The sequence below is a fragment of the Gymnogyps californianus genome, chromosome 1 (assembly GCF_018139145.2).
Source record: "Gymnogyps californianus isolate 813 chromosome 1, ASM1813914v2, whole genome shotgun sequence".
Taxonomy (NCBI): Eukaryota; Metazoa; Chordata; class Aves; order Accipitriformes; family Cathartidae; genus Gymnogyps; species Gymnogyps californianus.
The window spans coordinates 41317966-41339566 of record NC_059471.1 but is presented as its reverse complement, the minus strand read 5'-3'; the positions used below and the strand labels follow the sequence as shown (position 1 = coordinate 41339566).

Sequence of the window (21601 nt, the reverse complement as noted above, 5' to 3'; positions counted from 1 at the left end):
TAACTGTATTTTTACGGAGGTAAAAAGACAGCTAGCTGAATTGGAAATAAGAGAACATTTCTTTCTTTCTGTGTTGATACAGAGGACTCATTAAATCTCCTATCAGGCTTGCAGGCACTGCAGAAGGACAGACATTTCAGAGATCTTCAACCTCTTAGGAACTTTGGAAGTTAATGAGCCATCCCATAGTTATTATTTTGTGTTTTATCAGGGGTTTGCTCTGGGCTTTTATTTGATTTTCAGATTGTAGTGTGATCTCCTATGTGTGAGCGCTGGATGACATCAGCTCTAGAAATGCTGTGTTTTCCAGTAACAATGGGCTGTACCAAAATCTTTTAATGCTATTTTATGATCCTCCAAGTATCCCAACACCATTAAACATTTCAGACAAGAATCAATAGGGCTTCATGGAGTTCTTCAGAGACCCAAGGACATTTTGGCCATGGTGAAGTCTGTAGCACTGAGATCTGCCAGGTGTACTGGGACCTCCAAATATTCTGGTATCTAGCCATAGCATAAATAATGCTTCATCTCCTTCAGAGCCCCCAGGCTACCTCTGGTCCCATACTTGTCTCAGAAGTGCCCTGTTTGAGGCATTTTGATGTCAGGATGAAAGGCAACCAGTTAGTATGGGGAGGAGGGCATAGCTGCCTCTGCCTCCTCCCCGTTGTCCTTGGCAGCCTGGAGAGGCCAGCAGGGGAGCACTGCCTCAAATCTAGAGAAGCAAATGGAGAACAGGAAGAAAGGGAAGAAAAGGGCACCAAAAACCTGTATTGTGATATTACTGAAGGATCAGAATTGAATAATTTTTCTGTCATTTGGGGTCATTCACTGATGCTACTTTCCTGTTTGTTTCTCCCTCTGAGACAGTCAGAAATGCTTAAAAAAAAAAGATAAAAAAGAGGCTTCTTCTCTACTGAATGTTATAGGGCTATCAGAATATTGTTCTAACAAAAGCTTCCAGTAAAGAAGTATATCAGAAGATATTTAAACATCTGGCAAAGGTGAACCCACCCCCTCTAAGGCTAACTAAGAGCACCACTACAGTCACGGGTGTTAGACCGTTAGTATAGCTTGATTTATCCAACATGTTCATGTAGACCTGTAAAGCACAGTAGTAGCATCACTGTTAGAAATGATGATTTGCCTTGCTCATGTTATGTGTTTGAACTAGAAGGTCTATGTCGGAGGAAACTGAAGTTCATTCCTGGATTAAACCAGGTTCTTTAGACATAACACTTAGAAGTCAGTAGCAATCTTTCCATCTCCTTCTTTGAACTTTTGATCAGAAACTCAGGGTCAATTTTCTTCAGCTAGAAGCATCCTTTTGGAGAATTTCAAACAAAACTCAAAACTATTCCTCTTCACACATTCTCTCTCCTACCCTGCAAAAGTCTGTCCTTTATTCAGAGACTTGTATTCAAGTTTCTCATCTTACTGTTTTTGATTACTTAAATAAAACCAGAAAAAAACCCAACCATGCTTTTTCTGAAAATGTATTTATCTTTTGAGGTAAAATGAGTACTGGAGTTCATTATCTTTTGAACCTAAGCAAGAAGTTAAAGAATGAGAGTCAGCTGAGTGAACATTTTTTTTGTATGGGGGAGAGGGTTAAGGAGGTGAGGAACTAAAAAGACATTTGTTTTATAGCAATCAGGCCTTCTCGGGCTGACATGCAGTGTTTTTCCACTCCAGCTGACATGGTTAGACATCCTCTGACACCCTGGGGGATGTAAATCAGAGACTGAGAATTTTAGACTTTTTACTCTCTGGAGAAATGTACCCAGTATTTTAATGATTATTTATCTTTCCCAACTGTACATTTGCTTAGATGTATGCAGGTTTAAATATATATAAATGTATATCCCCTCTCAAATCTTCAGAAGACAAAAAAATTTAGTCTGTATGGCTTGTTATCATTTTCCTATACATTTTCCAGAGGTGTACTAGGAACAGCCTGCTGTACAGCTGTTCTGCTCCAGCTGAACAGGTTCGTAGGGAATGAAGAGCTTACAGCAATTTGTAGGCAACGAAGCAAAAAGAAAAATCCACAAAGAAGCAGCTGATGTTAGCAGCTTTTAAAGAGATTGAAAGAAAAGGGAAAGAATAGGGAGTCAAATGTAGAACAGAGAGAGAGAACGTGATTTTGGAAGAAATCTGAATTACTATTTTTCAAAACCAAGGAGAAGCTACAGTGCTTACCTTATAAGCCGTACTTTATCCTTTCATGCTTTTTACAGCTTGCTGAACAATATCTACACTTAGAATATGCAGACATTAAGCCAACTCTTTACCTTCATTGCACAAATGGCTAGGAGCTTGAGACTGGTAGCCAAAGTTTTGTGTTACAGCTTTGTCACTGACACACACCTAGGCGTCAGTCAGGAAAGTGTTTAGGATGTGTGAAATTTTAAGCACATGGTTAAATCCCACTACTTGCAGTAATACCTTTCTGGAATGAAACCTGCATGTTGAACTCTGCAAACCAATCTTGCAGTACCTGTTTTCCTATTTGTAATCCGGGAATAATAATACCTAGTTCCTATGTGTGTTTTGAAGCTTAATTCAGGGTATTTATACACCACTCTAAGCAAAACTCTTAACATGACAGAACTGTGGTTTATTAGCACAACTATTTATGTTATTATGTTATTTCATTAGCATTAATTGTTATGTGTGTGTAATTCAAAGAGATAAACATCTAAATTTTCATGGCATTACACAGTATTGAGAATTTTAAAGGGAAGACTGTCAGTATTAATTGTCATTAAATCAATATCACAGAGTCAAGTTCAGCTCCTTAGTTCACATCAAATCACATGGGGATTACTTCAGGAGACCCTTTAGTGTTTGGGGTTTTTTTGCTTTAGTTATTTAGTCTCATACAAAGTGAGTGTGAGATATTAACAATCAAAACTATATATCAATATACAGTTTACTTTCCAGAGGGGCCAATGAACTAAGGAGAGTGGAGATGAGGTGAGAAAACCTATGAACAAGGTGTAAGAGCAGCTGTGAGAATACTAGACATTTTTATTTAGATTTTTTCATACGGACATTTTTTAGAAAGAAAATAAATACTTCACGATGTACAGATAATCTGATAAATCATTAAAGAACAAAAAAAAACTGAGAGAGAAAGAATGAAGAAAAACACTTAAAAATGTTGTGGCTGCTTCATTTTTTAAAACACATGTTAGTGACTTTGAATTCCCCATAAGAGTATGTTTGATATTCCTGAGGTATGTAATAGATGTGATGCAGTGTCATGGCGCAGAGGGACCCATTATTATATTTCATTGGTTCTTTTATTACCTGAGGGTGAGCACAGGCAATAACAACAAGGTTTCAAACTTACTTTTAACCTTTGGTCGTAGAAGAAGCTCAATGAAGGGTTTAAGTGTATTTTAAGTTATTATCCTTAGAATCGTCTCTCTCCCTCTCTATTTGCAACTGGTGAACATGAATGTTATCCAGTTTGCAGTGTCAGCCCCTTATATTGCGTTCCACTTAGGCCTGTTGTTTTCACCACAGGTCCCTTCATGCTTTTTCCTCTGCTTTGTGTGACAAGCTATAGGTTGTGTCAGATAACTTCAACATGATTCCTGCTTAGGGGAAAAAAAAGAGAAGTATTTCACTTTTGAGTGACGGTAAAAAAGCACAAGACTGGCATAGTTTTTTGAAACATACACGGGTCATAGATCAGATAGAGGAGTGTGGCACCTATGCTTAGAAAGAGGAATAGACTGTTCTTAAATACTGGAGGATAAAAAACTAGAGAAAATGGCAGAATATTCTTCTATTGCAGAAATATTATGGGTGTATGTTAGTACTTGCAATGCTGCTAAAGCTTGTTCCTAACTGAGCTTCAGATATAAACTGTTTGTGGAGGTCAGACAGAGGGTAAACCTGGCTAAATCGTGCCTCTGCTTTAGAGAAGGCATGTGGATTGTGGGCCAGAAGAACAGGGAAATTAATTTTACTATAAATTTGGAATGGAATCAGAACTATGTATTTTCTCCCACTTCCCCGCCTGCATCCCCTACCACACATAGTCTCCAGTCATCAAATAATGTGAAAAGTAATGATGGAGGCTGATGGAGCAGGGATCACAGTGCTGATAGCCTTCCCTCTCTTCCCTGAAAAATTTGTGTTTCACAGTAAGATATTAATGTAAGGATGTTAGTGTCTCTTTAAAAAAAAAAAAAAATTAAGAGAGAATAATGTGGAGAAAAATGATGTAGAAAACATTTTTTTGGCAGCTTTAAGATTTAGGGAAGCAGCTCCAGAAGTCCATTACTATAAGCCAAGGAGACCTCTTCTGTGTTGGGTAAAAAAATGTATAAGATCCTCCTATGATTTTGACATTAGAAAGCACTGAAGGTGCTCATAGCACTAAGCAAAGTGATAATAAATATTTTACTACTGCTAACTGCTTAATTCAAATTCATATTCTAGTGTTCAGATTCATTATTTTATTTTCCTTGTCTGACAGTTGTTTTGGGGTGGTGAAGGATGGAAAGTGCTGAACTCTCTCCTGACTGAAGCTGATGTCATTAAGTGTCCTAGCCTTTACCCCATACACATAATTCTGCCTGTAGTTTTGTTTGAGTAAAGCCAGCTCAGCAACAAAGACAATTATTTTGAGAGAACTTTTATGTTACAGCTCTTTATTTTACTACTGAGGGTTCTCTGTGTTTAGTGACTCCATCTTGGGAATCCACCTCATTTCTTGGCTGCAATGACCTTTGTGTTTATAATGTTTCATCAGCTTCCAAGCAGTCAGTTGGAGGTGAATGCTGTAGTATTACTATATTTATCATCAATTCATGTGACCTGGACATAATTCCTTACCCGCCCTGGCCCCTCTCCCTTTTAAGCTCTGCTGTAATGCATTTTGTTGAAATCCAGGGGAAGTATTAGGTTAATTGCTTTTCAGACAGATATGAAGTTTTATCATTTTAGTCTTCTATTGTAAATGTATCAGTTTGCACTTTCTATCGTTGTACAGTATTTTTTTCCCTGCTAGTAGTTTGAACACATCTAATATCTGTTGATTATATCATTGTGTCAGTGTTTCATCCTTAATACTAAAATAGTAATACAGTATTCTGCTTTTCTTAATGTTTTTCAGCCATAGATCTGAGAGTACTTTACAAAGGAGTTCAATATTGTTAGCCAGAGTTTACATACCGGGAAAGTGAGGTACAGGAACGGAAATGACTTGCCCCAAATTAGACTAAGAAAGCTAAGAGAGAACTGGGGATAGAGGCCACATTTCCTAACACTCATTACCCTCTTCTGCTTCCAAAATGTTGAGGTTATTATGTTCCCATGCAGAGAAAGAAAGAAGAAACACTCCTTAAACGTATGAGGAACCATTTAAACCACATGCTATTCCTTAGTTTTGTCCCTCAGTAAGATACAGTGTCCTTGCTTATTTCTAAAGAAATTAACTGCAGGTTATTTGGGGGGGGGGGGAAGATGATATTTGTATGGATTTCTCCAAATATTAACCCACTCAGTTTAAATTAAACTAATTCAAATTAAATCTTTGTGTTCAAAATACCTCTACTGGAGAATAACCAGTGTTTTAACTTTGTTTTTCGTTTGGGTCTGGCTTTTTGCTACTTTAACGGGGTAAAGATTAGCTGGAATAAGGCCTTTGCTATGCAGGACTATCTGAGAATGTTCCTTGTGTATTGTCTAACTAACATTTTACAACACAAAAAGAAAAAAAAGATGACATTTTATAATCAGCTGCAAAAACATACACACCTCTTTTTGACGTGGCAGTGCCTCTGAAACATTATTTTAAATAACTAATCCGTTAAAAACAAGACCATTTCATGAAAAAAAAAAAGCCAGTCAGTTTACCAGTGACATTTAAATAGATTAGTGCCATGTTGTCTCTGTGATATATTCTGGTAGTCAAAGTTTAACAGGAAAATACATACCAAAACACAATCCGTGTTTGAAACAGAATGAGTTTTTGGTAATAATTTACTGAAACTATATTTAGTTCACTAAAAGCTTATTTAGATGGAGACTTTCAGGAAAATTAATCTGTAAAAACGAATTTAAAGTGGATTAGTTAAACCTAATTAAGTCCCTGTATAGATGTTCATTCAGAATAAAAATTGCCTTGATTTGGTTTAACTTAACTCCCTTCCCAATGAATTATGACTACCAGAGATTTAATGTAGTTCAAATAATCTACTTTAAAAATTAAATACAGAATAATTTTGCTGCATGCCTCTCTGTAGACAAGCTCTCTGGGAGAAATCTGTCTGTCTGACCTTTTCCCAGATGTTAACATAGGTGTAGACATTAACTGAATTTGAAAGGTAGTCCGAAGTCTTGCAAAGCATATTAAATCACTCTGAATTCTGAAATCATCTTCTAGGAAAGGACAGGATACAGACAAACAAGCTGTTTAACAGGTATGAATTTATGATAGGAGGGAAGGAATATCTTCTAATGGTACCTGCTTCCAGTAACTGTGGGGAAAGTCTAGACTTCAGCTTTCAGGCTAACTTTTGGTGAAGTGAACATGACTCCCTTCCCTGAGAAGGAATAAATTGGATAGGGTCATCCTCTATGGGGTGATGGGAAGTTGGCTGGTAATTATCATAATTATCTGTCATCTGTTTAGAACATAATAGCTTCTTTATTCTGAGATTCCTGTTTGGATACATCCTGGTAATAATCCGGAATTACCAATAAAGTATTTATATAGTTCTTTGACTGTGTGTTTTTTAAAAGGTTGGCATTTCTTTCAAAATTTTAGAGTATCACCACATAACGCAGTTTCTGAGTGACAAATGACTTAAACAGACATAAGGCCAGACAGATTCCTAAAGAAAAATAACACCCATTTCTGCCATAGCTGTGCTGTGCTTGAATGAACATGGAAGCTTGGAGGAATATAGAGGCATGGTTGCAATTAATTTTGAAAACAACTCTCCCATGAATGAGCTTCTTAGTGTTTAAAAATGAAGTCTCTTATGGGCAGGAGAGACTTGCATTGCCAATTATGATGGTAGCTTTTGTGTAGATGATTTCATTGACTCTTTTGGAGCATGTCTACCTGTCTTAATTTTTCTCTGCCATTTGTGCAAGATGTTGCGTGATTCCCATACTTTTCTTTCAGTTGTAGTGGATTGTATTTTTTCACAAGGGACTTAGGAACCAGCATTATTTGAGGCTAAAATATTTTGATCACTGGTAGATTATCTCCCCTTACTCAAAGCAACAGAAAGAATGATGCTTCTGTAAGACCTCAACTTGATAAATTTCCCAGTACATTGAGGATGTTATCAGAACCACTGTAAGTTAAAAATACTGTAGGGGGGTGGAGGAAGAGGTTATTGAAACTTAAAAGAAAGACTGATAGTTCTGTGTATACAGTAAGTACACAATGATTCCAGATATAAGTGATTTCATTTTCAAAACATCAGCAGTATTATTGTTCTCTTCAATTGATTTTTACATGGCACAGTTTAAAAGCTGGGTTCATTTCTCTTCACTTGCTTAGTAACAAACATCAGTGGAGAGTGAACTTCCAATCATTATAACGAGAAGTGTCACAGAAATGCTCATTTCAACACTACTAACTTTACACACTGATTGTACTATTGGATTTTGAAAGAAGAGGAAGGAAAAACAAAATATGGAATAGTAATAGAAGGAAACAACAGAACAATTTTGAGAACTGAGAACTACCTGGTAATATCCTTCACATTTCACCTTTATGTGAAATAAACCACAGAACTGTAATGAAAGCCATTACTGGTGCATAAATGTACTTCTCCACACATATGGATCAACTCTGGAGTAACTGAAAAAAATTATCACAGGGAAAAACAAAGTTAAACTGTGCAACTGCAGAACTGCAAACATACGCTTGACCCTTTCAGAAAAGGATCCTCTCTGCTGAGGGTCACTGGCAGTATGAACCAGCAAAATCTGCCCTGCGGAAGTACCTCCTCCCTTGCCCCCAGGTGCAAGTCCCCATCCTCTGCTCTGTCTGACCTCTGTGAGCTGTTGCTGCTTGCCGTGTCCACAGAAAACAAACCATACTGAAACAAAGTAAGTAATTTTCTTCTGGCTGAGTGAGCTAAATATGGTTCCTGTGGGGTCAGACGAACACTGGTACCTGCAGGCGAGGAGGCGTGGGAAAATGTGCCCTGAGTGAAGGGGGAAAGGGCAAAGGGCAGTTTAAACTGCTTTCGAGTACACCTGAACATTGAATTCAGGTACAAATATGAAAATGTTTGTTGTCTGTATAGGTACATGTTTTTATTGTTCTTACACAATCATGCAATACATCTGTAGTGATATATCTGCTTACTTCACATTCATAACTTCAGAGTTGAAACTGCTTCTTCCCTTGTTTTTTGTGTTTTTGGGGTATTTTTTAGTTCAGCATCTATGGTAAATATTGCTTTGCTAAATATTTTCTGAAACCTCTGAATTATTAAGGCATAAATTAGATGATTTAAGAGCAGAACATTGTTTATAAAAGTGTACTTGTCAGTGTTGGGGAGGTAAAAAGAAATAATCTCACCATGACAGTAGTCCCTCGGGAAGACCTTACCTTCCCGATAACATCCATGTTTCTTGTGGTTCAGAACACTTGTTAAGCTGAAAGGGGGGAAGAGAAGTGCATGACATTTAGACTTGTTGTAACATAAACCATTTCTTATCTCTCCCCTCAGTCCCTCTCCTCTGCCTCCCTTCTGTCTCCATTTACAACTTCACTATCCCTCCTGCCTCCTGGGACCATAACCTTAGTGTAATCTTTGTTCTTTTTGCTTCCCTCTGCATATCTAAGACAAACTGTTTCTTTTTTTTTTTAAAGTCTCAAAAAAAATCCACATTTCTCTCAATGTTTCTGCTGCCAGAAGCCCTGTTCCTTCTTTTTTTCAGACTAAATCTTCTCCTATCTCATCTCTCTGCCTCACAATTCCCATATCAGCCAGCCCATGGGCTAAAATCCCAGGTGACACTACCAATTCTATCTGCTAGTTCTAGGGGTTTTTTTTGTCATAAAGTGGGCATTGTCCCTTTGGGTTGTAGAACTGAACTCCTTTATTTCTTTTCTTTTTCCCAAAAGACAACCTGAGAGATATTTAATTATGCCGGAATGCACTGTTCTTCCAACCTAGACTGGTTTTCAGTAAACCTGGAAAGTGTCTCTATGCCATTATCAACTTCTCAAATATTCACCAGCCATTTTACTCACACTTGTTAGCATATTTCATGATTTTGATGTTAATTAGACATTTGGCGGTGTAGGTTTTCGTTTTTCAGACTTCCAAATGAGCCAAGAGTTCTTTGTCAGGATTTTCCCAGAAGCATTGTGATCTTGGAAGAGCAGTCCAGCTTGCACTTTACCCTATTTAGATTTACAAAGTAAGCATCCTTGTGCCTAAATCCCATGGGGATCTGGTCTGGATAGGTGCTCAGCAAGGGAGCTTAACACACACAGACAGCAGTGAGTTTAGCTGCAAGTAGTCATGACCACAGCCACTTTCATTCAAAATACATTTAGAATATAAAGTGGTGCTGTCTTTCTTTTGGAGCATTTGCCCAGGAAGTGACAGACTTGGGAAGACCTGAACGATGCTGAGTTCCTTTATGGGTTTCACCCTAAATTCTGTTGCCTCACTTCTTCAGAAGAATAGGAACAACAATATTTGCGTATTTTGCAGAGTGTTTTGAGCTCTCCCGTTGAAGAGAACTGTTTAAAAAGATGCACGGATTTTAAAAGAAGTTTTGAAGTGTCCACAGTTTTGCATTAATAGTTCTGTATTAATAGTTTTGAGGTTCAAATTAATGCTGTTATAAATGGCACCACTTAGATATGCCTTGCATATTCCTAACTGTGCAATCACCAAGCAAATGCAGTAGTTAGATATCTTATGGCAATTCTATGTGGGAGAACACCTAAAAGTATGAAGTTAATGCAGCTAAATTAAGGACCATTAAGCCCCTATATGGAAACTTTTATTGAGAAGTAGAGTGCTTAAGGGAGGATTAAACTACAAAAAATAAAGGCATTTTAATTCAGAATGAGAGCATCTACATACAGTTTAATGTGTTTTAATTTCTCTGCATTAACTTCATAGTTTTAGTTGATTCATTTTAACCTTCCCAAGTGCAGGCAGTCCCAAGTGATACTACTTTTTCACAAAAGTGTATCTTTGGAACCCTTCTCTTTAAAATTTTATATCCTTCTATCCCACTCCTTGCAAGTAACCCAAGAAAATTCTTGTTTAAAAAATAAATAAAAAGAAGAATAGTAATATGCATTCTGTTGGCAATTGATTATGGCAGCAGACATCACCGTCAGAGTGAGAAACTACTTTACCATATTAAAAGAAATATATAACCTAAAAGTAAATTCATATTTTACAAAAAGAAATATATAAGCTAAAAGTAAATTCATATTTTACAAGTAGAGGTTAAAAGCTTAAGGGGAATTCAAAAGTTCATGAATGATGGACACAATGGAAAATCACAGAGAACAGCAAAAGAAAGACCAAGATAGTAAAAGGCGATGCATACCTGCCCACTGACACTAAATGGCTCAGTTCAAACCTGTTGATTATGGCTGAAGTGAAAACTACAGATGTTTGGGTCTTTGGCACAGCCCATGGTAAAGAAGTACATGAAGCTGTGCTATGCCAAAGCTGGGATTCATCCTGTTACTCCATGCAACTTGTTCCCAAAAGAATATTTCTCTTCTTTATTTCTATGGTGTCTCCTCAAGCTTTACTAACTTTGAGGGGATTCAGCTTGGCTGCTTGGTTGTCATTTTATCGTCCCTTAACCAGAAATATCAACTCTATGTAAAGAAATATATAAAACTGCCAGATAAACCATCCCACATCTTATTCTCTATAGTCAATAGAAATTTCTTCTTAGTCATTGACATAGGAATCCTGCAACCTTTTCAGCATTGATAAGGCTGCATCATGGACATGAGCATTAATGCTTCTGTCAACTGGAATCAATACTGTTTGGGTTACAATTTAAATAATTAGATTTTGGTCCTATTTTTGGCACTTATAACAGACTGACTTAAGTGGCTTCCAAATATTAGATTTCCATTTTTTTTTTCCCCTGGCATTATTTATAAAAGTTCATGGAAATTAACAGAACTGTGGCCTTGTCCACTGGCAGAGTAGTTGGTTCCAGTTACATTCTTCACTGATGTTCATGTTATGCTGATGATAACACTTAAGTAAATGGAAAAACAGCCATAATGATGACAGAATACAGTAAGAAACAGAGGCATCAATATCTCACATAGAAAGCAAGCAGAGTATTTTCTAATTCTAAGAGTTACAACATTTGTGAAGGACAAAAGTCCTGCTGGTTGTTATTGCTGGTTTTAGATTTTAAAGGACCTTGCTAACGTCACTTTAATGTATTAGAATGCTATTGATTTTTTAAAATAATAGCCTATACAATTAAGAAGATTAGAAAATTCAAATCTTCTGTAGTTACTAGAGAGGTTTCTTATCATGCAGTATTGATATAGTTGATGCTAAATAGATTTATTTATATAACTTGGTCATTATTATTTTTTAATATTTAATTAGATATTAACAGTAGACAGTAGGGAGTAATATTTGAAAGCAGCACAGCATTTCAGTTTAGGGTCACATAACTAAACTTCAGTGCAGATCTTTACAAAGGTGTCCCGCTACAAGGGAAGAAGCACAACAGTCTTCATAGATAGATGCCAAATCACATGCATTTACTTTATCATGAGTTAGAGTGGACTGCCAGTCCTGGGGCTAGTGCTTTTCCTTGTTCACCCATGCATTTTGTTGTTAGAGTGTGTAAACTTGCGTTCTCCATTTAGAGAAATCAATGCTTCCTTCCATCCCCCCCCTTTTTTCCCACTGCTGACCATTTTTCTTGTCAGTTTGCTTTCCCCATTGCTGGGTGAGCAGCTTATGAGAAATAAACCACTGAGGCACATCAAACCTTATAAGAAGGCCAGGGCAGTAATTCAGTGGCTGAGTTTTTCCAATCCATTCTCTTTCAAGTGGCTTGTTTAAAAACAAACAACAGAAATGAAACCTTACAGAGTCTCTTGTTGATATTTAACAAAACTATAGAAAGACCTTTTGCCTTAATAATGCCAGTGACATGTATTTTGTTTATCTTTCTAATTATTTATTTATAGTTGACATGAAAATGCTTCCCACTAGACATCGCTAACTGCACGAAACCCAGTTGTATATTGCTTTTGTGAGACTTTAGTTATTATAGCGTGATTAAAATAGTACATTAATTATGCATCCTTCTATAAAACTGGATACAGCAGAGGAAATAAATACATATTAATAATACATTAGTTATTAATCTGTATACTTGTCATTTGAATGAGATGCAAACTACTACATCTTCAGTTCATGAAGATCACCACTTGTCTGTTTTTTAAGTCCACTTACATCTCACTACCATGGAAGGACAAGCTTTTGTTAAAGGTCACCTTGTGCTACAAATGAGTAGTCCCAAGATTAAGTAGCCTAAACAGCTATATTACAAAGCTAAAATTTTACCTGACTATGAGATGTGGTGATAGCATAATAAAGCAGATTGGCCACTAGGCTGGGCCATGTGCAGTCAACTTTTGATCATTAAAAGTGGTAGAGTTTATGGTCATTACAAGGGAGACACCTTCCTGACGCAACAAGAGTGATTCTGACTTTTTATTTGTGAGTTTCCTTGTACCGCTGGAAAGGAAACTTTTATACTAAAGGGAAGCCAGCTACAGTTTGCTGAATTGATGAAAAATATTGTAGACATGGGTATTTAAAAACCAGTAGGTCTTGTAAAGTACATCATGTGATTGGATTGCCTTAACAGAAGATTGTAAGGTTGTGTGTGGATAGCTCAAATGTGAGGAAGTTACACCTATTTAATAGTAACACAAGGGGTTCCTAAATCTTTGCACATCAAGCTGTCATTTAGTTAAAGGACAGAGTCAATAGATTAAGAAGTAAAATTGCAGCCAATTAGCTGCAGCAAACTTTTATTAAAAGAAACCATTCGCTTTCTTTTTGGCTCAAGCTAGAATAAAAATTAGTTTATTTAATGTAAGAGCTGCTTGGCAAGATTTGCACTAGGAAATTAAATGTGCCTGGGATTGTTCATGCCAATGAGGTCAACTGTCATGGAGTGACCCATGTCCATATTATTAAAATTTGCTAGTCTACAAAAGAAGGTGAGTGCAGGCAAATTGCCTGTGGAGAATACTGTTAACTCGTAAAGCTTGTCTAAAATATAGTTTGGGAGAGGCCTAGTTGGCCAGGAATAAAACTATGCCAGAGAGTATTTGTGTAATGTAACAGGTGGTTGAGTTTCAGTCCCTTGGTACATCTGCTAGCACTGATTATTTTCCTGATAGTGGCAGTGTTGTTGAGTGAATGCCCAGAAGACGGAGTTGTCCAAAGATACATTTTCATTCAAGATTTTAGTTCCATCATTAAATGGCATATGTATGACTTCTGCATTGCTTAGAGTTTTTAGATATATTTTATTTATTGGTCCAATGCATGTGAAGGGAAAGTTAGATACTTCTGCTGAGGCTAAGCTGACAACAGACATAAAATCCTTAAACATAGCTACATTATGGTTATGTTTTCACATTGCCTTAATATCGAACAACAACAAATAGAAACCTTCATCATGGGTGTGCAGTTTTAAAAGTTGTTTGATTAGCTTGATTTAAAAGTTGTGTCAGCCAAGACAGGTTAAAATAATTAATATTAATATTAGTAATAGCAATACAACAACAAGAATAATAATATGTAGCTCTGACTTGGGATTTGCACCAATAGATCTAGAAGCACATGAACAAGAAAGTAAATATTATTTTATGGATTGTGAAAGTGAGACAGTCAAGTGGAGTGTCATGACCAGAATCACCTTTTAGGTCATGGGCAACATCAGGAATAGGATGTAGGTCTCTTAAATCCCACACTAAAGCTCTGTTACAGCACCTGTGGTTCGGCACATAGGTTTAAATTTTTCCCAGATAAATTCTGAAGAAGGTTCTGAGTCATGTAACATGGACAAGTCATCTTTAAGGGTAGTGATTCAGAACAATATGTGAATGTTTATTAAGCTAAAATGGCTTTCTCTCTTCCTGTCTAGTTTTCTCTGACAGAAGACAGAGAAGATCATGCAGTCAAGAAAGCTGTCTGCCTAAAGACAGATTCTCCTGTCTATAAATCCTTCCTGATAAATATTTTATACACATGTTTTAAAAAACTTCCAGTGGTGGAAAATAATGGTCTCTTTTTATATAATCTTTTTAGTTCATCATTATCCTTACTCTTGGAAAGTTGTTTTTTTTTTTTTTTTCTTAGTGTCTAACCTACATTTCCTTTGCTTTGAGTCCATAGAGTCCTCTTCACAGCTGGCTCTTTACTTTCCAAATCCATTGTCTTCCCTTTTATAGCAACTGTTGATATATTTGAAAATTGTTAATGATCTTAAGTATGGAAAAACTTGACTATCAAGTATACCAAAGAGTGGATCTATTTCTTCTTTCACCACTATTTGCAAACCTTTCCATCACTTTCATTAGAACACTCAGGAAACATCTTAGTATTTTTCCTTGAAACTGTGGTTATCTTATTCCCTTCTAAAAACACTCTGTTCATTACAGTGTAGATTCCTCTAGTAAGACAGATGAAAACACATGAGTACTGGTGAACACCAGCTCACAAACAAGAAAAAAGCAAGCTGAAAAAAACAACACATTGATGTTGTAAGCATTCAGCTGTTGTACTGTTGAATTTCCTTAATTTTAAAACAATGTTGCACAATTATATATTCACTGTTTGCTTTGTTTTGTAAAAACCCTGGAGTGATTTCTGTGAGAGGAAATGAAATGATCTGGCTGGCTGCTGAATGCTTCAGCTGCTTTAGGGCACTTCGGTAGAAGTGGTTTTACATTAGCTGTTTTGATTTTTTTTTTCCCTTCTTTATTCTCTTCCTTTCCTTTTTTTTTGGAAGGGCAAGCCATAAATACACTCCAAAAACGTGATACCGTAGCATTTCTATAAGAATCATGTCCTGCTCTTTGCTAATCTTATATAGCAACAGTGCATTCATTCAATTAGTTTACAGGGATGCTTTGGCAGTGCTGTATTTTCATAAATGCATGCAAATCCTTCTGTTTAAAGCACTAGGTTTTCTTAACTTCTCCAAATATGCTAATGGTGTTGTAGCTGACAGAGCACAAAAAATCAAACAATATCAGAAGAGTTATCCCTTAACTCCCACACTGCTACATAGACGCTTTCCTTGTTTAAACTAACCCTTTACTTGTGCTTACTTTGGTAATGTTTATATTTGTAATTAAAGCTCCTCCCAGTTTTTCTCTAAGTTGTTGATTATGCTGCACTCATCCATCAAGGTTGGTAAGCCATAGAGAAAACAACCTTGACACTCCTAGGGGATTTATTGGTGGGGGAAAGGAAGTTGGAGCCATTTCCCTGGGGCTTTATAACACTCCTTTAGTTCCAGGAATCCGTAAATTTCCTTCAATTAGACCATTTCTCTAGAGCTATCACCAAGAATTGCTCTCTATATGTACAGGCATTTTAAGGTATGGGGAAATGAGCAATGGAAAACAATATGTCTCAAGCAAACTTGAAACCTCTCTCTAATTCCAAGTAGAAAACGTTCCAATTGTATCTCAAGACAGCACAACTTCGATAACTCTTTTCAAAATTCACTTTGAGGGGAAGTTCTATGGCATCTCTTTAAAATTTGTTCAGATGACTATGCTGAAAGGAACAGCCTGCAAAGTAATCTGTAGGGTCTGGACAGACTAATTAAAAATTCTTTGTGAAGCTAGAGAAAGGTGAACTGGAGTTTGACAGGCTTCCTACCTTACGCACTGGTCTGAATTATGTGATACTTATTTTACAATATAGAGCAGCAACATAAGCTTCAGGAGTTAAAGGTTAGGTGATGGTCACATATGGGATATGAACTTAAGGAATATGGTTTCCCGAGGATTTGGGATGGTTCGTGCCCTCCCTCCCTGCCTTTGCAGCCAGTTAGCTTTCTTTCTCAATAACATCTGTGGCTCCTAGGTTTTATGTGGCTGGTAAGGTCACAGATATTTTTGGCTGGGCATCATCATTACATGTACACACATACATGCAGGCACACACGCACACACTCTCTCTGCCTAGCAACCATAGAAGAGATGTCCAGTTGGTCTAATGATAAAATAAAAATGCTATACAAGTGAAGCTACTGCTTTGTGGTTTCTTCATACTGATGCTTTGACAGTATGCCAAGGCATTGCAACTCAGGCCCGAGATGCAAACGAAGTCTGGAGTGAAAAAAGAAGGGGAAAAAAAATGACAATGTAACACTGAAGTGAGCCGAATATTATTCTGAGATGTGCTAGCAGCTGAGAAAAGAAACAACAGTGTAATATTCCTCTTTCATTTTCCGTTCTTGCTTGTTATCTTTCATGTTTGCTTGGAATCCCTTTTTATGAGTGAGATCTGCTCTGATAAAGGAAGCAATGATACATGAAGTAGCACTGTGACAAAGCACAAGGTGATCATTGCCCTCACTTATCCTCACTGCACTTTCACACCGTTAATGGTGTAACTAATAAGACTTATACTTAGGATCTCACCTTTGTGCTTTCTGCGGTAGTGCTATACTTGAAGAGTGACGGCCCCTTCTAAAGCACCACAAAATATTAGGTAATTCGCATAACATCACTCTAAACAGACACATCTTAGTATTTCCCATTGTGTAGGAAGATTAAGTGACTTGTTTCAGCTTAAATATGAAGTCAGTGATTATGATCGGGAATTCATATACTTTTTTTTGGTACTTAGTTTACTTGAGATAACATTATAACATTAACAAACATGGAAAATAACTGTGCATATTTGGCAATTGAGGCAAATTACCAGACTGTGATAACTAATTTTAGAATTATTTACATAAACAATTCACTTATCTGTATAAAAGTTTTAATTCTCTTTCTGCTAATATTGAGATTTCTTTTTCTGGTTCCTTCTCTTCATTTCCTTTGATCTGTTTTTTTCCCCTCAAAGTTCTTTCATCCCTTTAGCCAAGATCTGCTCCTAAGTACTTTGCTTTCAACAAGAGACTGTCTTTTTGTAGCAGACGCCAGTTCCAGTTGGTGGGATTGTAAACAGAAAGTACCCATGACAACTGATTCATCCCCCACAGAGACCACACATAGTACCTAGGAAAAGTCTGCACTTACTTACAAAGAGTGGATCCTGTCTCCAGCTCAGGTTTGCAACACAAAGTGCCGGAACAGGTGCCAGGAGAATTTGTTTTGGCTTGAACTTTATGGGTAAGCTAATGTATGATGAGGAATGCAGTCTCCATTGACGTTGCTGCCTGCGTTCTCGCTATTTAAAGAACAGAGGAGAAAGCTTCAGTCCACAGTGTGTGATCATTTCCCCCAATACCTGATTTAATAGGAGTAATTTCTACTTACATCGTGTCTTCCTTTTGAGAAGCTCGCACTCTACAAACATAAATTAATTAAGCTTTATACTCCCTCTGTGTGGCATAGGTAGACTCAGGAATATAGTAGTTTAACATTATACTAGTGTGCCAGTTGGGAAGTACCAGAAATCTAGTTTTCTTGCTTTCCACGTGCCCTGGGGCAGATTCAATGCATGCCTTAAATGCAAGGACTGAAAAGGACCATGAGGAATGTGGTATTGCTGGTACCACTAGGTTTACATTTTGAAATGAGGAGCCCTGCTTGGAAGAGCTGGACTGCATGTGGCAGTGAAGCAAAGGCTGATTCCTTGTGAAAAGGTGTATGCTAGAGTCTGCTGAGGTGCACAGCCTTTCCAGTGGTCCTTGAAGAGACTGTCTGTCGCAGTGGCCTGTATAGGTCTGCCTTGTTGCCTTCTCTCAACTCAAACCAAGTAAATTAGAGATGTATCTTCATTCCAATGATTTCCCTAAGATCAAGGTGGTGGCTGTATGCAGGTATGGGTTTCCTGGTGGGGCTGAAAGGGTAAGAGCATTTCCATTTGGCATTACCTGCTATGGCATATATTCCTGAGGTATGTGACAGCCATAAAGCTCTGACCAGTCAGACTGGTACTGTGTATACCCCCTGGTATGGGACCCAGAACATCCAGTTGAGCTTAGGAATCCTGTCTCCCAGTTTTGTTACTATTAAAAGTTTTCTAATAAATGCTTACACTTTTTTTTTTTCTCTTTGAAGCTCTATTTTTTTTATGTGCAGTAACTTTTGCTTTTGTTTTCCAGAGTAGCCGCTCTGCACTGTATAAATTATTACCTCAGGCACTAGGACACTGTCGCTAAGAAAGCGAAAAGAGAGACTGTAAATGGGTGTGAGAAAGAAAGGGTTTCTGCATTTTAAGAGTAATGGCTAGAAGACAATTAAGGCCTAGCTTTTAAATCATAGGGCTAAGCCAATGTATATTGGGACTGCAAATTGGAAATGTTGCATTATTTTTAAATGGCTGAATACCTGCTGCGGCATCCATAACAATTGTTACTTCTCTAAAGCTGCATAACTTACTGCAGTGAAAAAAAAGGAATGGAATTTAATCTACCTAAAGAGAATATATCTTGACATTTACCCACCATTAAGTATACATCCTAATCCCATGCTATCCATACACTTTGGTTTACAAACAAATGACTCAATTAATGTCTCTTAAAGCCTTCTGGGAGGGAGAGTGGAGGACACGCACTGCTTGAGCAATGGTTGCTAAAGGCATTTTGATTACTTAAGCTTGGAATAGGCATAATATCCCAGCGTGGAGGGTCCTTATGCCCTGGCAGCGCTTTCTCTTCTCCTTCTGGAAAGTGTTTGCGTGCTCTTGAAGTAACTCAGGCTGTTTACTAATCCCCAGGGGGAGGCTGTGATGATGCTGCCACCCAAGGAGATGCAAGCTCCTCAGGTCACTCAATACCTAGGGAAACATGAGGTGCTCTCCTTCTTCCTTTTGTGCTTACCCAGTAACACCATGCAAATATCTCTTTCCTCTAGAGCGTAAGGGGGCAGTGGAAGACTTTTTTTTTATAAAAACTGGATAAAATCAAGTTATTTGATGTTTTTAGCCATTAAAAGTCATCAGGGATTTACTTCCTGAGACTAGCATTGATCCACAGCTAGCATTTCAGAGGCCTGGAAGCCACTGATTTCTAAACCATAGACATGGGTTCTATTCCTACCTTCTCTCATTTCTCCCAGGTGAAGTTGATCCTCTGCTTTCACGAAGCTTTTTAATTTTTCTAAGTCTGACAAGCAGCAAAAAGCCGTTCATTATTGTTTTCAGAAGTGTCTCCTCTACTGGTAGCCGGTTTGATGTTCCAGTTGGCCAGTTATATGTTGTTAGGCTGTGTCTGTCCTCTTACTCCCTCCAGCTAGCAGAAGGAACATCCAAAGATGTGAAACCTGTCTTAAAAGCTCTGGTATGCATCTAGCACAGAGTTATCCAGGATTAGCAGAGTCCCATTACTCAGTATGGGTCAGGTTATGTCTAAATTCTCTTTGCAATTCAGGGTCTAGCCATAACTCATGACAGACTTAAGGAGGGAAAAAATGGAGTCATTATACCATCAGAGTCAGTTTGACCATCCAACATTACCATAAAAGTGATTGAACTTGTCAGTTTTCTTTGTAGGGATTCTGCTACTGGCATGTACCAGCTTGTCCTAAATGGAGACCACTGGTCTAAATCCAGGTATGTCAGGTTTTAATATTAACTATTACTTCTGTCACAGAATGAATCCTCCAAGGGAAGTAGAACTCAGAAGGGAAAGAAATATCTTTGAAGTCTTCTAGCTGTATGCGTGATCACTGGCAAACTCCTTTAACAACACAACAGGAATCTTTCCAGAACCTTTTGCAAATTCTAGTCGTGGTTTTACTAAAACTATTTCTTCACACTTCCAGGGCTTCTTGAGCAAGGGATTCCTTGTAATACCTGCCAGATTGCTTTTTAGTTTATGCAAATTCACTGACCTAGATTGTTGGTAGCTGAAAAAGAAAAAAAAAAGGAATGTCTTTGAGTTCGATTTCCTCAAGTTACTTCTGAGTTAAAGTTGCCACAGTCTAGGCTTCTCTGCTCAGTTTAGTTTCATGTTTTGGTAGGCGGTAGTGTTAGGAGGAGATGTTTGCATTTGTCAGAAAGTAAATTTAGTGTTGTAACTGTGCCATGCTGAGATGGACTGAAGCAGTACAAAATGAAAGGGAGAAACCAGAAAAACAAGAGGTTATGATGTCAAATTCCCCAACTGATTTTGAATTAGAAGCAGAAATATGCTTTGATTTATAATCATGATTCAGTTCCACCACTTCAGTTCCCACCCCAAAGAAGACTGTGTTTATTCTGTTGAAATATGGAAAACTGAAAATTCATTTTGATATTGTAAGAGGACATAAAAAGGGCTGAAAGATTAATAATAGAATGTCAATGTATACATGTAATCGAGGCTTGAACCTGAGGGCAGTCCTTTCAAGGAGTTGAATGACATCTGTGTGTAATTTAATAAATGACTGTTGCAACACAAGTGGAGAAGCTCTCAAACACATTGTTTTTGTGTTGATTGCTCAGTTCAATTACTGTAAACAAATAATGTAATGTTATAATAGTCACTGAAATAAATCTACCCTAAAAGGGTTGGAAAAAGGTTGGAAATATCAAAGCCACGTTTATCCATAATTCAATGATTTGATGCCAGACTCACCTAAAAATAAAAGGCCATCCTTCTATGAGTATATCAGTAGCAAGGTTACCAATTTCAAGAGCTTAATGACAACTTTTAGCTGATGGCTAAAATAGATTTTTTTCCCCAGCATAAATGTTCACAAGTTACTGTATACACAGAAACACTTAGCAACAGGTAGAGGTGAAATGTATTAATTGGTAGGCTTTTATTTCTATTTACAGGCACTCCTATAAAGAGCTGGATTTACAAAGAAAAGATCGATGAACTAAACTGTAATTTAAAATTAAGCTTTTTTTTTTTTTTTCCATTTGAAATAACCAGGTGGTTCATTAGATAATAAACCAAGTTCCTCTGGAAAGTCCAATTTCGAGACTTAACACAGTGTTCCAAAATAATTTTTTCCCATACTGCTTTTCCCACAGACTACAGCTGCTTTCTTTTATTAAAAAGGTTTTGTTTGCTCAGTAGATCTCCATGTGCCTGAATTTTCATGCTCTTTCACCCCAAATTTTTCCTAAACATCTTGCGTAATTTGGTTACTTCATATCCCCAGCTTTTTCAGCAGCAGCAGCCTTCCCTCCTTCCCACAAGCTAGCCCTACCCAGCGCAATGCATTAAGACTGAGAGGACAGGATGCAGCTGCCTCTAAAAGCCTGTCAATGATGCTTCTTTTTAAGCCACTGAGAACTGCTAGTGCAGCTGCACAGTGAGGTGGATTTACACTTTAGACTTTTTTTTTTTCCTATAGGAGGAATTTCTCAAAAGCTGTATAGCATAATGAGTTAACTGCTGATGCATGAAGGCAAATGAAGACACTGCCTTATGCTTAATG

The 21601-nt window shown here is 37.4% G+C and overlaps 1 protein-coding gene across 6 annotated transcripts in view; it reads left to right on the top strand.

The window, feature by feature from the left end:
- Positions 1–21601, top strand: part of PCDH9 (protocadherin 9) — a 688564-nt gene that overhangs the window by 113053 nt on the left and 553910 nt on the right. Inside the window, exon 3 of one of the 6 annotated variants that reach the window (XM_050901167.1) lies at positions 550–586. The exons of the other annotated variants lie outside the window; for them this stretch is intronic. Within the exon in view, the coding sequence (XP_050757124.1) occupies positions 550–586 (37 nt within the window). The remainder of the gene's footprint in view (positions 1–549; positions 587–21601) is intronic. 6 annotated transcript variants of the gene reach the window in all.